Genomic DNA, 16,421 nt, shown 5'->3' with positions numbered 1-16,421 from the left:
TGAGGGAATTAAATGCAGTATCTCCAAGTTTGCGGATGACACGAAGCTGGGTGGCAGTGTTAGCTGTGAGGAGGATGCTAAGAGGATGCAGGGTGACTTGGATAGGTTGGGTGAGTGGGCAAGTTCATGGCAGATGCAATTTAATGTGGATAAATGTGAAGTTATCTACTTTGGTGGCAAAAATAGGAAAACCGATTATTATCTGAATGGTGGCCGATTAGGAAAAGGGGAGGTGCAACGAGACCTGGGTGTCATTATACACCAGTCATTGAAAGTGGGCATGCAGGTACAGCAGGCGGTGAAAAAGGCGAATAGTATGCTGGCATTTATAGCGAGAGGATTCGAGTACAGGAGCAGGGAGGTACTACTGCAGTTGTACAAGGCCTTGGTGAGACCACACCTGGAGTATTGTGTGCAGTTTTGGTCCCCTAATCTGAGGAAAGACATCCTTGCCATAGAGGGAGTACAAAGAAGGTTCACCAGATTGATTCTTGGGATGGCAGGACTTTCATATGAAGAAAGACTGGATGAACTGGGCTTGTACTCGTTGGAATTTAGAAGATTGAGGGGGGATCTGATTGAAACGTATAAGATCCTAAAGGGATTGGACAGGCTAGATGCAGGAAGATTGTTCCCGATGTTGGGAAAGTCCAGAACGAGGGGCCACAGTTTGAGGATAGAGGGGAAGCCTTTTAGGACCGAGATTAGGAAAAACTTCTTCACACAGAGAGTGGTGAATCTGTGGAATTCTCTGCCACAGGAAACAGTTGAGGCCAGTTCATTGGCTATATTTAAGAGAGAGTTAGATATGGCCCTTGTGGCTACGGGGGTCAGGGGGTATGGAGGGAAGGCTGGGGCGGGGTTCTGAGTTGGATGATCAGCCATGATCATAATAAATGGCGGTGCAGGCTCGAAGGGCCGAATGGCCTACTCCTGCACCTATGTTTCTATGTTTCTATCTCATGCCCTCGATAGTTATTGCTTATGCATTTTTCTTCTGTATTTGCATAATTTGTTCTTTAACACATTGGTTGTTTGTCCGTTCTGCTGGGGATAGTCTTTCATTGATTCTATTGTGTTTCTTGGATTTACTGTGCATACCCACAAAAAATGAATCTCAGGGTTGTATACGGTGGCATATATGTACTTTGATAATAAAGCTACTTTGAACTTTACAAATGAGCCTCACTGATAAATACCCTAGAGATGATACAATTTATTGCATGAGGTACAAGGACACCAAGCCACGATTAATGCAAACTTTTTGACCGTAAGAATATTAATTTGTAGATTATAGTTACTCAAACATGTAAAAATGAAAGTTTTTAAATAAAATCCTAAGATGATATTATTTATGATAATTATTCTATTATTGCCTAGATCTTAAATGTATTTTCCAATCAATATTTTGTACCCCATAAATTAAAACATTATCTAGAAATAATCACCTCTTTCCTTCTAGGCTTGCAGTGTGAAAGAAAGATTCAATGTGATTGGCTGTGTGCAGATCGATGACATCACGTTCAGTGTACTAACAGCTGACAATAACCAAGATTGGCAAAGGCAAGTCCACATCACAAGCATCGCTAAATAGTCACAGGCGCATTCCTTCAAAATAACAAGCAAACGGTGGATGCTGAGTTCAGCTACGTTAATTTACATTCAGAAGAACTTTGCTTGTCTTTGTATCTTATTTTCTCTCCATAAATTAAAAGATGTGGCTTGTTTGTACCCAGACACTTCAAGACAATCAAGTTGTGTAAACTATACCAATTCAGCTTGTTCTCAAGGAGGTAGTTTAGTGCGTGTTAATCTAGCCAGCAGAAACATGTTTCAGAGGCACGAAAAACATCTGTCCTGTACACGTCATATTCAATTTGAAATGCTTGCTACTGCAGCTGAAAAAAAATTGCCAGGTTAAATAAAACTTCAATTCTTGTCTGTAACTGAACTGGGGACACAAGAACACGGAATCTTGAAATGGAACCAAGTCCACTCAGATAGCTCGTCATTGTCAAAGTCAAGGTATTATCAAAGTACCTATACATCACCTTATACATTCATTTTCTTGCAGGCACTTAAAGCAAAATGAAGAAATACAACAGCATTTATGAAAACTGCACACAAAGGAAGACTGACAAACAACCAATGTTCAAAGCAAGATAAACTGTACAAATAAAATGAATAAATGGGTAATTCTGAACATATGAGTTGTAGAGTCCTTGAAGACAAGTCCACAAGTTGTGGAATCAGTTCAGATTTGAGGTCAGTGAAGTTATCCACAATGCTTCAAACCCGATGGTTGAAGGGTAATAACTATTCCTGAGCCTACTGGTGTGGAGCCCAAAGCTCCTGTACTTCCTTCCCCAGAGGCAGCAGTGAGAAAAGAGCATGGCTTGGACGGTTGTGTCCCTTGATGATGGATGTTGCTTTCTGGTGGCACTGCTCCTTGCAGCTGTACTCCACGATGGGGAGGACTGTGCCTGTGACCGACTGGGCTGCATCCACTACTTTATGTAGGCTTCTCCGTTCATGGACATTGGTGTTTCCATGATGCAACCAGTCAGGATACTCTCCACTGTGCATCTAGAGAAGTTTATCACAGTTTCATATGGCATGCCAAATGTACACAAACTTCTCAGACATTTCCCGCCCAATCCCCCTATTTTATGACTCAGTTAGTGTTCAAAAATCTGTTTGTCTTAACCTAAACCCTAAATTTACAATCCTCTGCAGAAGGAATTTCCCTCATCTCAATTCTAAGCGGTCAATTCCTTCTCCTGTGAGAATAAACTCTCACTCTAGAGGAGGGATTCCTAACCTAAGGTCCACTGACCCTTTGCTTAATGGCATTGGTCCATGACATAAAAAAAGATTGGGAACCTAGCGGGAAGGTTTGATGGTGTTGCACAGTGGAGTTTAAACTAGAGCTGCAGGTGGATGGAACCAGAGTGCCAGCAGTTAGCGGAGAGGTTGTGGAGACAGATGTTGATAAGACCTCAGACAAAGTCTAGAAGTAAAAGGTTGACCATGGTGTGACTAGTGTCCAGAGCTGCATATATTTCAATGCAAGAAGTATCGTAGGAAAGGCAGTGAGCTCAGGGCATGGATCAACAAATGGAATTATGATATTGTAGCCATTATTGAGTGTGGGCACGTGGCCAAGTGGTTCAGGCATTCGACTAGCGACCTGAAGGTCGTGAGTTCGAGCCCCAGCCGATGCAGCGTGTTGTATCCTTGAGCAAGGCACTTAACCACACAGTGGTCTGCGATGACACTGGTGCCAAGCTGTATTGGCCCTTGCCCTTCCCTGGGACAACATCAGAGTTGTGGAGAGGGTAGACTTGCAGCATGGGCAACTGCCGATCTTCCATACAACCTTGCCCAGGCCTGCACCCTGGAGAGTGAAGACTTTCCAGGCGCAGATCCATGGTCTCGTAAGACTAATGGATGTCTTTAAGCCATTATTGAGACTTGGTTACAGGAGGGGCAGGACTGGCAGCTCAATATTCTGGGGTTCTGTTGTTTTAAACACAACAGAACAAAAGGGATTAAAGTGGGAGGGATGACATTACTAGTTAGGGAAAATGTCACGGCAGTGCTCCATCAGGACGGACTGAAGAACGCATCTAGTGAGGAGTTATGAGTTGAACTGAGGAATAAGAAAGACATGACAACGTTAAAAGGCCTATTTTACAGATCATCCAACAATCTGAGGGATTTAAAGGAACAAATTTCTAGAAAGATCACAGACTGCTGCAAGAAACATAAGGCTGTTATAGCAGGTGGTTTTAAACTTTCCACATAGTGACTGGAGATCCCATAATGTAAAAGGACTAAATGGAATAGTGTTTGCCAAATGTGTTCAGAAAAGTTTGCTTCATCAGTATGTAGAAGTCCCAAAGAAAGAGCGTGCAATACTGGATCTGCTATTAGGAAATGAGACAAGGCAGGTAACGGATAATCACAATGCCATTAGCTTCAAAGCAAATATACAAAAACACAAAATAATCTGCAGATGCTGGGGTCAAAGCAACACTCATAACACGCTGGAGGAACTCAGCAGGTCGGGCAGCATCCGTGGAAATGATCAGTCAATGTTTCGGGCCGGAACCCTTCATCAGGACTGAAGAAGGAGGGGGCAGGGGCCCTATAAAGAAGGTGGGGGGAGGGTGGGAAGGAGAGGGCTGATAGATATCAGGTAAAAAACCAGTAAAGGGAAAGATAAAGGGGTGGGGGAGTGGAAATATACAAAAAGATAGGTCTGGTCCACAGCTTGAGATTCTGAATTGGAGAAGAGCCAATTTTGATAATGTCAGAAATAATCTGGCAAGTGTGGATTGGAACATGCTGTTTTCTGGCAAATATGTACATGGTAAGTGGGAGGCCTTCAAAAGTGAAATTTTCAGAGTAAAAGCCTGTCAGAATAAAAGGTAAAAATAACAGGTGTGGGCACCCTTGGTTTTTCAAAAGATATTGAGGCCATCCCTGGTTAAGAAAAAAAATGGAGGCACTTTCCAGGTATAGGCAAGTAGGAACAAATGAGGTGCTTACAGAGTACAAGAAATGCAAGAGAACACTTAAGAAAGAAAGCAGGAAGGCTAAAAGGAGGCATGAAGTTACTCTAACAGACAAAGTGAAGGAAAATCCTAAAGGATTTTACAGATATGTTAAGAGCAAAAGGACTGCAGGGGACAAAATTGGTCCTCTGGAAAATCGGAATGGTAATTCATGTGTGGCGCCAAAACAGATGGGGGACATCTTCAATAATTTTTTGCATCTGTGTTAACTAAGGAGACAGACACAGAGTCAAAAGAAGTGAGGCAAAGCAGCATCAACATCATTGACCCTATACAGATTACAGAGGAGGAGGTGTTGCTGTACTAAGGCAAATCATAGTGAATAAATACCCAGGACTAACAAGGTGTTTCCTTGGATTCTATGGGAGGTGTGCACAAATTGCCAGAGCTGTAGTAGAGATATTTAAATCATCCTTAGCAACAGGAGAGGTACCAGAGGACTGGAGAACAGCCAATGTTGTCAGCTGTTTAAGAAACGCTCTAAACAAGGAAATTATCGGCTGGTGATTCTAGCATTAGTTGTGGGAAAGTTATTGGAAGGTATTCTAAGAGACCTTATATGTAAGTATTTAACACGAATTGGTTATGGATAGTCAGCATGGCTTTGTGCATGGTATATCTAACCGATCTTAAGAGTTTTTTTGAGGAAGTTACCAGGAAAGTTGATGAAGGCAAGGCAGTGAATGTTGTCTACATGGACTACATGGTCGAGAGTCAGGTGAGGTTGGGACACTCTGGGCACCAAGCCAATTTGAAGAGGTCAAGAACAGCTTCTTCAGCAGTCATATCTAGCAGCCATTAGCCACAGCGAGGTCCAGGTCCTAGTGCAAGGTGCAATCCGCTGCTCTTTGGTCAATTTAAACGCCGGCCCAGACTGCGGGCTCCTCTTGTTGTTGCTCACTACTATTGTTTGCATGATTTGTTGTTTCCCCTCCCCCCTCAACCCTTTTTCTGGGGGCTGGTCTTTTTTCTAGAATTGGATTCTTTCAGGTTCCTTGCTTTGCGACTGCCTGCAAGCAAACAAATCTCAAGGTGCTATAATTTATACTTTATTTGATAATAAGTATACTTTGAATAGTTTTTGACTTTAACAAGGCATTTGACAAGGTCCCGCTTGGGAGGTTGGTCAAGAAGGTTCAGTCGTTCAGCATTCAAGATGAGTTAGTAAAATGGATTAGACATTGGCTTTGTGGGAGAGTGGTAGTAGATGGTTGCCTCTCTGACTGGAGGCCTGTGACGAGTGGAGTGCGGTAGGAATCGGTGCTGAGTTTGTTGTTGTTTGTCCTCTTTATCAATGATCTGGATGATAATGTGGTTAACCAGTTCAGCAACACAACACAAAATGCTGGAGGAACTCAGCAGGCCATGCAGCATCTATGCAAAAAAGTAGTCAACATTTCAGGCCGAGACCCTTGTACTTTTTTCCATAGAAACTGCCTGGTCTGCTGAGTCCGTCCAGCATTTTGTGTGCGTTGCTTGGATTTCCAGCATCTGCAGATTTTCTCTTGTTTGTAATTGCATCAGCAAATTTGCAGATGACACCAAGATTAGGGGTGTAGTGGACAGCGAGGAAGAACTTGCAGTGGTATCTGGATCAGCTGGGAAAATGCACCGAAAAATGGCAGATGGAATTTAATGCAGACAAGTGCAAAGTATTGCATTTCATTAGGACCAACCAAGGTGGGTCTTACACAGTGAATAGCAGGCCACTGACGAGTGTGGTAGAACAAAGGGATCTGGTAATACAGGTCCATAATTCATTAAGAGTGGGGACACAGGTAGATAGGGTCATAAAGAAAGCTCTTCGCACATTGGCCTTCATAAGTCAAAGTACAGGAAATGGGATGCTATGTTGAAGTTGTAAAAGGCATTGGTGAGGCCGAATTTGGAGTACTGTGTGCAGTTTTGGTCATCCACCTACAGGAAAGATGTAAATAAGGTTGAAAGAGAACAGAAAATTTACAAGGATGTTGCCTGGTCTGGAGGACCTGAGTTGTAAGGGAAGGTTGAATACGTCATGTCTTTAAGGCTTACAATGTTGCAGAAGATTGACAGGAGATTTGATAGAGGTATACAAATTTATGAGAAGGATAGATAGGGTAAATGCAAACAGTCATTTCCACTGAGCTTGGATGGGACTACAACCGGAGGTCATGGGTTAAGGGTGAAAAGTTTAAGGGGAACTTGAGGAGAAATCTCTTTACTCAAGAGGGTTGTGTGAGTGTGGAGTGAGGTGCAGCACAAGTAGTGCATGCGAGCTTGATTTCAGCGTTTAAGTGAAGTTTGGATAGGTACATGGATGGTAACCATATGGAGGGCTATGGTCCCGGTCGCAGGTCGATAAGAGTAAGCAGTTTAAAGAGTTTCGGCATGGACTAGACGGCCCAAAGGGCCTGGTTGTGTGCTGTACTTTTCTATGACTCTGTAACTCCCGCTATAGAGCTTCCAGCTCTCAGCACCTACCCACCAATCTGTCTGACAGCAGGCTTCAAAAATCATCTGCTTCCAAATTCCTGTGAAGAATTGCCAATTTGATTCAATCTTTTGTTCATCAGTCAATTCCAAGGAAGAAACAACTTCCACATAGCCATGAGGGTCAGTGGGTTTATAATAGACAACAGCAGATTAAGCTATCTCCAAAGAGAGAGACAGAGAGATTTTTACTTGTAAAAATGCCATCCCCTTCTCCCAATACCTCCGTCTCTGCTGCATCTGCTCTCAGGATGAGGCTTTTCATTTCTAGAACAAAGGAGATATCCTCCTTCCAAGAAAGGGGCTTCCCTTCCTCCACCATCAACGCTGCCCTCGACCTCATCTCTTCCATTTCTCACATCTGCCCTCATCCCATCCTCCAGCCACCCCACCAGGGATAGGGTTCCTCTTGTCCTCACCTATCACCCCACCAGCCTCTGCGTCCAGCACATAATTCCCTGCAACTTCCACCATCTCCAACGGGATCCCACCACCAAACACATTTGTCCATCCCCCCCCCCCCCCAATACTTTCTGCTTTCCACAGGGATCGCTCCCTACACGACTCCCTTGTCCATTCATCCCTCCCCACTGATCTCCCTCCTGGCACTTATCCTTGCAAGCGGAACAAGTGCTACACCTGCCCCTACACCTCCTTCCTCATTACTATTCAGGGCCCCAAACAGTCCTTCCAAGTGAGGTGACAATTCACCTGTGAGTCTGTCGGGATCATATACCGTGTCCGGTGTTCCTGGTCTGGCTTCCTGTATATTGGTGAGACCCAACGCAGGTTGGGAGACCACTTCACCGAGCACCTGCACTACATCCGCCAGAAGAAGCAGGATCTCCCAGTGGCCACCCATTTTAATTCCACTTCCCATTACCCTCCTGACCTGTCAGTCCATGGCCTCCTCTACTGTCGCAATGAGGCCACACTCAGGTTGGAAGAAAAACATCTTATATTTCATCTGGGTAGCCTCCACCTGATGGCATGAACACTGATTTCATGAATTTCCAGTAATGTCCCCCACCTTTCACCATTCTCCATCCCCTTTTCCCTCTCTCACCTTATCTCCTTGCCTGCCCATCGCCTCTCTCTGGTGCTCCTCCCCCCTTGTCTTTCTTCCATGGCCTTCTATCTTCTCCTATTAGATTCTCCCTTCTGCAGCCTTGCATCTCTTTCACCAATCAACTTTCCAGCTCTTCACTTCAGCCGTCCCCCTCCCTGTTTCACCTACCACCTTGTGCTTCTTCCTCCCCTCCCCCCACCTTCTTACTCTGACTCCTGATCTCTCCCCCCCCCCCCACCGTCCTGATGAAGGGTCTCGGCCCAAAAGGTCAGCTGTACTCCTTTCCATAGACGCTGCCTGGCCTGCTGAGTTCCTCCAGCGTTGTGTGTGTGTTGCAGTCAATTCCAAGAAAAATTTTTGTGAATCTATGTTGAAAAGTAGTATATCTGCCTTTAGGTGAAAAGAATCAATGCTCACAGAGTGCCCCAACCAGGTCTCACCACAAACCTGCACAATTTCAGCAGGATGTTATTAGTTTATAGGTGGAAAAAAAAGGAAAAAGGTACGTAGAATGTCCAGTGGGTATTTGTTGATTCAGCATGGGAGTTAAAAAGAAACTTCTGGAGCAAAAGACTAGATCCATTGAAACCATTGATCATAAATTTGGGAATTCAGTTCGGAGTCTGTCATTAACTCAAATGCAGTGACTTTTGCAATTCCATAACTATGGCTTGAATGCAAAGTACAGCAAGGCAAAGAGAAAATGGTTCATTAAAAATTAAACAGAATCACTTCAGATTCGAAGCCTCTTTGGTGAAGGCAACATGCACATTAAAAAAAAATTGGGATGATCATGTATGCAATCGCAGCTTAATGGGCATAGTTCAAGCTTCAGAACTGTTTGTTAACAGGCATTACAGAAGTGCAAAAACAGCAAAAATGTAAATATTAATTGTAAACTGAACATTGTGATTTACTTATTGTCAGGCTGCAAAGTACTCCAGTTAATTTATTTCATTGTTGTAATTACTTTGGAAAATTATCAAGTTATATAAAAACAATATTCAACTCTTAGTATTGGAGTGACATCAGGTTCAACCTACCTGCCCCCCCCCCACCACCACCAATCATGAATCTATGAATCTGATCACAACTCCAAATGTGTGGTGAAAATTAGTTGCTATATTATAGTTCTCACTTTTGGCAGCGAGTTCGCTCCAGTTCTAAAGACGTGTATATGCTGTAATGTGATACCACCAACAGCAGGACTAAAAATGGAAATTCATAGTTTGTACAGTGTAAACAATGCAGTGGAACTGAACAGTATACTGGTACCAGTGCAGAGCAAAATACACTGACAGGCCCACCTGCAAAACTTGAAGCAATGGCAGTTTAGCATTTCAGAGCCTGGCATTTCTCAGAAAGTATTTTGATGTTATCTGAATGGTATGCATAACAATTCTTTAACACTAAAAGATCAACTGGGAAATAAAATAATTCGGGCAAGAGATAACATTTGCACAGAGCGCCACCTGGTGTCATATTATGCAAATATAATCAGTTCTTTCGTGGAATCTCAAAAGTGAACCACCTCAAAAAAATTACAACTGTATAAAGTAGGAAAAAAATTGGTGCTTTGCTCTATGTACCTATTTAAAGTTTATTGATAAATGGAGACTGGACAAAAAGTCTCCATTTATCAATGCTTTCAGCTCTGTGTTAAAATGCAAAATACTAACTCCTAATGCAAATGTACACTGAAATATATTAACTAATTCACCTCTCCCTATACTGCTTGGTTTGTTCAGTTTTTTTCCGTCAACTTTCTTGCTTTACTCCTATGTTAAAATATCCATTGCTCTTCAGATATTTGTATTTTGCTCCTGTCTAAATGAAATGGCAGAGATTTGTTCACACTTGCTCACTGAGGTAAGGAACAACAGCAACATAGGTTCTGACATCACCGTCAACTCGTTTCATTGTCAGCTTACACCCCCATCCAAATTGATGCTACACAATTAATGTAAGATTTCAAATACTCAGTTTCAGAAAGGCAAAATTATAAACATCAATGCATACTTACTAGATGTTTCTGTATAATCTGCAATCTAGAAAGTGTTCTCACCCTAAAATTAAGAACAAGCAGAATGTTTGAATCATTGTTGACAATTGAGAACAAACTTCAGGGAATATAGAGCAAAGGGTTAAGATTCAAATCAGATAACACAGCCCAATGGTCTTTTTTCCTATGATGCTGATTGTGTTTAGGGAGATTTAATCAGCATTTTAGTCCATTAACACAATAGGGATCATAATTGGTGTCACTTTATTATTGGCTTCACTTGCTTCCCATTCTCTGATCTCCTGAAAACCTCTCTGAGAAATGGGTAAGTAAATGGTGAGGAAAAAGTGAGTCACATTTATGTAGTACTTCCCATACATTCAGGAAATCAAAGCACCTTACAGATACTAACACCTTTCCAACAGTGGCACTGTTGTCATACCACACTACACCCATTCCTTGCATACCAAAACTCACAAGCATTGCAATAAAACACAGATAATCTGCTTGCCAGGGAGACAACGATTGCTTAGGGCATCCTGTAAACTACCCTGCTACACTTCAAAGCAACGCACAGAAACTTTTACCTCCAAATGAAGACTGACGTGGCCTCAACTTCAAAGTTGTATAAAGGATCACTCTTCTGACAGAGTTGTAATACTATATGGATCTTGGTACAAATTTGAAGATCAACTCTCAAGAGTGGAACCATAAATTTCAGACTGAAGTGCTCACGAATTCACACCATAATTCAAGGTACAAGATGCGTCACAGGCCCAATGGGTTGGACAGCCCTGTACCATATGTGTATTGCTAAATACTAAAATCTTCCTGTAATTTAATTAGAAAACTTCACAGTAATGTTCGTAACTGCTGCCAAAGGACATTCCATAAACATTCACAGATACCACCTTATCTTACCTGATCTCCCAGCTGGCTATTTAATCATCTCTCACAATTGCTATTAATGGTACCATCAGGAATGTTCATACTTTATTTATTGAAAAAAATATATTTTTCTAAGGTACAATCCAAAGACCTGTCCTTGCATGAGACAAAAATTAAATTGATCAGCTGTTGTTACTTTTTCCTTCCTGAAAGGCTGTCAGAATTACGACTAATTCCTTGCAGGCCAGAACCTCAAACGGGACTATTAGTAACTGTACCACTACACTGGTCTGCCAATACCAGTAACTTCATCAGCATTCAATCTGCAACAACTTTAACATGTCACAAAACTTCCAGGTTTTCTAGTTTGCCCCTTTTCTTTGATCGTCAACAGGCAACCGCACCAATGTAATATCATACAAAAACAAAGAGCTGCAGATGCTAGAAATATGAAATAAGAACAGGCAACGCAGGAAACCTTTGCAAGTCAGACAGTATCTATGAAGCGGAAAAGGTGAGTGGCTGCTTCAGGTCTTTTGAAATTTTGACGGAAGTCTGTGACTTCAACGTTCATTGGTGTGCATTTGACTGACAGGCCTGACCAATGCCCAACACTGGAATTTCTGCCTATTCCCTTATTTTTGTTTTTATTTCTTTTTTCTTTGCCTCTCTTCTCTCCTAGCATCTTGTCTTCTATCATTCCTCCTCTCCTGAGCACAGTGCTCTTTCAAATACATATCCCAACCTTTCATTATTCCTTAGCCTTCCAATGAATAAGGCTAGTCCAGCCTTTAGATATTTCTACTATTCATTGTTTAGTGGATTTCAGTGAAGAGTACAAACTTCAGGCTGTATACTGTATATATGGTCTGATATTAAATGAACCTTTGAATCTTGAAGCCACAGTTTCTGTACCTCTCTAGCAACCTCCCAGACAATGACACCTCTTGCCTGCAGTCAATGCCAATTTCCTACTTGACTAATTCATCACCCTACGCTGACTTCATAAACTCAGCAATCACTCCCCACTTCCACGTCTCCCTCCAGAACTTCCATACACTTGCAAACAAGATTTCTGTCACTCATGTCCTTGTTCTGGATGGCTACATTGACATGGTCTTCGCATAAACCTGGAGGATGTGTCAGACTCACAGAGCACTACAGCATAGAAACAAGCCCTTTGGCCAATCTAATGTCCCAAACTATTATTCTGCCTCGTTCCATCGACCTGTACTTGGATCGTAGCCCACAATACACCTCCCATCCATGTCTTTAACCAAGTTGCTCTTAAATGTTGAAATTGATCCACGTCCACCACACTCTCACTACCCTCAGTGAAGTTAAACCTCATGTTCCCCTTAAATATTTCACCTTTCACTCTTAACCTATGACATTTAGTTTGAGTTTAACCCAACCTCAGTTGAAATAGCCTAATTTCTATCTACCCTATACCCTCAATATTGAATACTTCTATCAAATCTTCCCCCATTCTCCTACTCTTCAGGAAATTAAACCCTAACATATTCAACCTTTCTCTACAACTCAGGTTCTCAAGTCCTGAAGTCCTGGCAACATCTCTGTAAATTTTCTCTGCACTCTTTCAATCATATTGATCTCTTTCCTGTAAGTAGGTGACCAGAACTGCACCCAATACTCCAAATTAGGCTTCACCAACATCTTACACAACTTGTACAATGTCTGTATACTGTCCATGATCTCACAGTTATTTTTACCTTACTTCTATAGATTCTGTGTTCGCTTCCAGAGATGATACAGATCCTGAAGAAAGGTCTTGGCCCAAAGCATCGACTGTTTATTCATCTCCATAAATGCTGACTGACCTGCTAAGTTTTTCCAGCATTTTGTGTGTGTTGCTTTGGATTTCCAAAATCAGGAGACTTTCTCACGTTTATCCATTTAAGACCTCCCACATCTTTCAGCCAAAACTTGCTCCTACATCTAGTCTACCAGGCTGCATCTTCTACCAATTTGCCAACTCAGCCTCCCAACCCACTGCAATGCATTGAGTGGCTCTGTTCACCCACTGCTCTGGCACTCTCCCTTCTCCTGTGGGTAACTAACATCAGTGTTCTGAATCAAATTTCTCTCAGTTAAAATGCTCACTTTTTACAACACACCTAAGTAAATTGAAAATTGCTTAATCCCCCTCCCCACACTTTAATTTCTGCAACAAGAAGCTTCTTGCCCTCAGTGATTTGAACCTCTTTTTTTAAATAGATCCACTGCTCTCCTTTCCTTCTATTTCTCATCCTGGCCATGCTGTGTTGAACACTTGACATCTTCCTTCAGTTAAGTTCAAGAGGCACAGACATGGCAGTCAACTAATTTAGCCACCCACTGCCAGACGCAGATTTCCCAAATATAGGATCATCAGACCTTGTCTTTGTCTTGCAAAAAGTCCCAGAACACAAAAGCACACTCTTTCTAAACCAAGTCATTACGTACACCAGCTACTAGCACCTGCTGAGTATGCAGAAGTATTCTGCTTGATACAGATCTGAGCTTCAAGATCCCAGATATTGTCCCTTACTGATTCCTCTGATACAACATGAAATACAATGCTACAAAAAACCTCAATCCACAATTTTTCACCTTCAATTTCCTCAGTGTGCTCTTGCTGTTCTCCTGAGCTTCATCTTCCGTGAACTTCTCATTTAAACTCTGCTGCCCAGACAGTCCTGCATCCATCAATTTCATCCTCAATTCCACGTCCACTCCTTCACATATTGTGTTGCTGTTGAATGGAGCTACTCCTAAATCTGCAGTGGCTCTCCATTTCTTCCATCAACTCAAAATATTTCTGTTAACCCATTTTGATCGCCTCTCTAACCATTATTCAATGTCAGTTGCTTTGCTCCAGTTTCTTTTCCCGTTAAACATTTTGGGAAATTTACTGCAACATAAGTTTTAGCTGCCAATCTGGTCTTTTGTCCTTATTAAATATATATGAAGTTTGTTGCAAACGTCATCAAACACCTAAAAGTATTATAGTCCTCCTTTCATTCTGTAACACTCCTACGCAAACTGATGCTGTTTGGTTTGGAAACTCTCTACAACATCAAAGCCCTTAATGTATACAACGTCATGTGAGCTACAATATTATTTTTGCGTCCAGTAAAGAAAATATCCATTGTATCTCTCTATAGGGTGCACTATAAAATATTCTGTTAAGAATTATTAGAGAATGGCGTACTTTGGGCTTAAATAGTCCGAAAACTTGTGCGCAGCAGTTCAAGGTGTGATGCAAGAGGCTTGGAAAGGCGTAGCAATTTGAGCCTATGGGCGTCCATGCATCCAAGAGAAAATTCCGGAAGTACAATGGTTCGTAGTGTATGCCAGTGGCAGACAGGTTTTGACTGTGGGACTACTGGAGAAAATGGATGTACTGAACAAAACACGTAAAAAAAAATTTTGATGGTGTGAGCTGAAAAGTATGCAAATGTCAAAATCGCGTCTAAATTATCTATTTCTCAATAAATGTATCGTCATATTGAAAGTCAGCACTGCCTTAAAGGGATTGTTTAAACGTTACTGTTGCACGAAATGTGACCGCAATGCACTTGAGACAAGTTGCAACAATCCATAACGCCTATGCAGGGTTTTTTTTGCAGCATTCCCACCACTGAATACATCTTGCAGCAATAAGTACCCCTCGACAACCAGTGACCCACCTGAGCCGAGAGCTAAAGCCCCAGAAACTCATCCCGAATCTGTTACACCGCGTTTCAAACTCTACCCAGAGATTCCACTCGCTGCTGTCGACGTCACGCTCGCCGGCTGCGCAATTCCTTCCAGCTCCCTGTGTTTCCTGCCCGTTACAGCGGCCCCTAGGCGCTGGATGAACTACTAGTATGACGATGAATGTAGGCACGTCATTTCCAAAGACACAAAGATGAAAACTTTGAAACGGCAGAAATAAATCAATAAAGCTACATTGATAATAGACCCACTAAAGTAATGGAGGTGCAGAAAAGTGGGTTCCTGGCCCCCACTCCCAACCACAATGTCACAGCCTGCGATTTTCTTACACCTTGACGGGAAATGTAATCAAACCTGTGGAATCCAGAGCCAAGTCTTGGAAAACAGGACCAGGGGCGGCACATTTCTACTCTCATTTATAAATGAAATTACCCCGGCCAAAAACCAAAACAAGCTGCCAATAGAACATAGAACAGTACATCACAGGAACAGGCCCTTTGGCCCACAATGCTGGTCCAAACCAATTAAATTAGTCATCAAATGGCCAACTAAATTTATCCCTTCTGCCTACACAATATCCAAATCCATCCATTTTCCTCACATTCATGTGCCTATCTAAATGCCTCTCAAAAGCCCCTAATGCATCTGTCTCTACCACCAACTGGACAACGTATTCCAGGTACCCACCACTCTCTGTGTAAAAATCTTGCTCCTCACATCTACTTTAAACTTCACCTACTTTGATCCTCACGTCTACTTTGATCCCTCACCTTTAATGCATGTCCTCTGGTATTAGACATTTCAACCCTGGGGGAAAAGATACTGTCTACTGTATCTATGCCTCTCATAATCTTATAAACCTTGATTAGATATCGCTTCAGCCTCTGTCACCCCAGAGAAAACAACACAAATTTCCTCATCCTTTCTGGAATTTCCAGGCATTAAGAACTTTACTACGTCAAATTCATAATCATGGATTGAAAGAGAGGCGAGATGCACCTATTACTGGATATGGTGTTCCAAGAATCTGGGATAGAGCGACTCAAAGTTAGTATATACTTCTTGATGGTGACACTGAAAGGCCTAGCAGTATCGGCAATTACTGAGAAGATGTCATCCATATGAGAGGTATAAGTAAATCGCACAGAGATTTAACACAGGAAACCATTGGTTAGAGAAGAAACAGAGGAGCTCGAACTGCAGTGATGCACGACAGTCCTCAATTATTCAAATCCCGAGGAAGAAATCACACTATAATGTGATGCATCTCAAAATGGTCATGGAGTGAGAATGTCGCAGAAAGAGTGATCAATTTTATTTGCTTCAAGGAATGAAATATATAATAGATGCGAAAGGACTTTGGGTAAGTGTATGTGGCTGAGGTAAACTTAAACTTCATTTTGACTATCAAAATCAATCATTATTGACCCTTGTACCATGGTTCCTGGAAGGCACTGAAGAATGTTATTAAGAAACTCCAAAAATATTGGCTCCATATGAAAGGGAAAAAGATGGCCTTAGCAAAAATGATGAGCAGCTTGCTTCTGATGGAACTTAGTATGACCCTACAATCTGCTAGGAGTTACCCAGTTCTGAAGCAATTGGGGGAATATAATTTGGCACGATTGCCTTGGGATCACATGAAAGGCACCCCGAAGCCACCATGCTTACTTTTATGGCTCACATATTC

General features: G+C 42.1%; 1 protein-coding gene across 1 annotated transcript in view; it reads right to left on the bottom strand.

Annotated features, from left to right (window-relative positions):
* hibch (3-hydroxyisobutyryl-CoA hydrolase) overlaps window positions 1-14,817 on the bottom strand; it is a 132,355-nt gene extending 117,538 nt beyond the window's left edge. Inside the window, exons 1-2 of the mRNA XM_072261686.1 lie at window positions 14,704-14,817; window positions 10,145-10,187 (exon numbers count right to left, since the gene is read on the bottom strand). Of these exons, the coding sequence (XP_072117787.1) occupies window positions 10,145-10,187; window positions 14,704-14,735 (75 nt within the window). The 5' untranslated portion in view covers window positions 14,736-14,817. The remainder of the gene's footprint in view (window positions 1-10,144; window positions 10,188-14,703) is intronic.
* Window positions 14,818-16,421: the final 1,604 nt, after the last annotated feature.

This window comes from Mobula birostris, chromosome 6 (genome assembly GCF_030028105.1).
Source record: "Mobula birostris isolate sMobBir1 chromosome 6, sMobBir1.hap1, whole genome shotgun sequence".
NCBI classification, from domain to species: domain Eukaryota; kingdom Metazoa; phylum Chordata; class Chondrichthyes; order Myliobatiformes; family Myliobatidae; genus Mobula; species Mobula birostris.
This window is presented reverse-complemented; position numbering and strand designations above follow the sequence as displayed.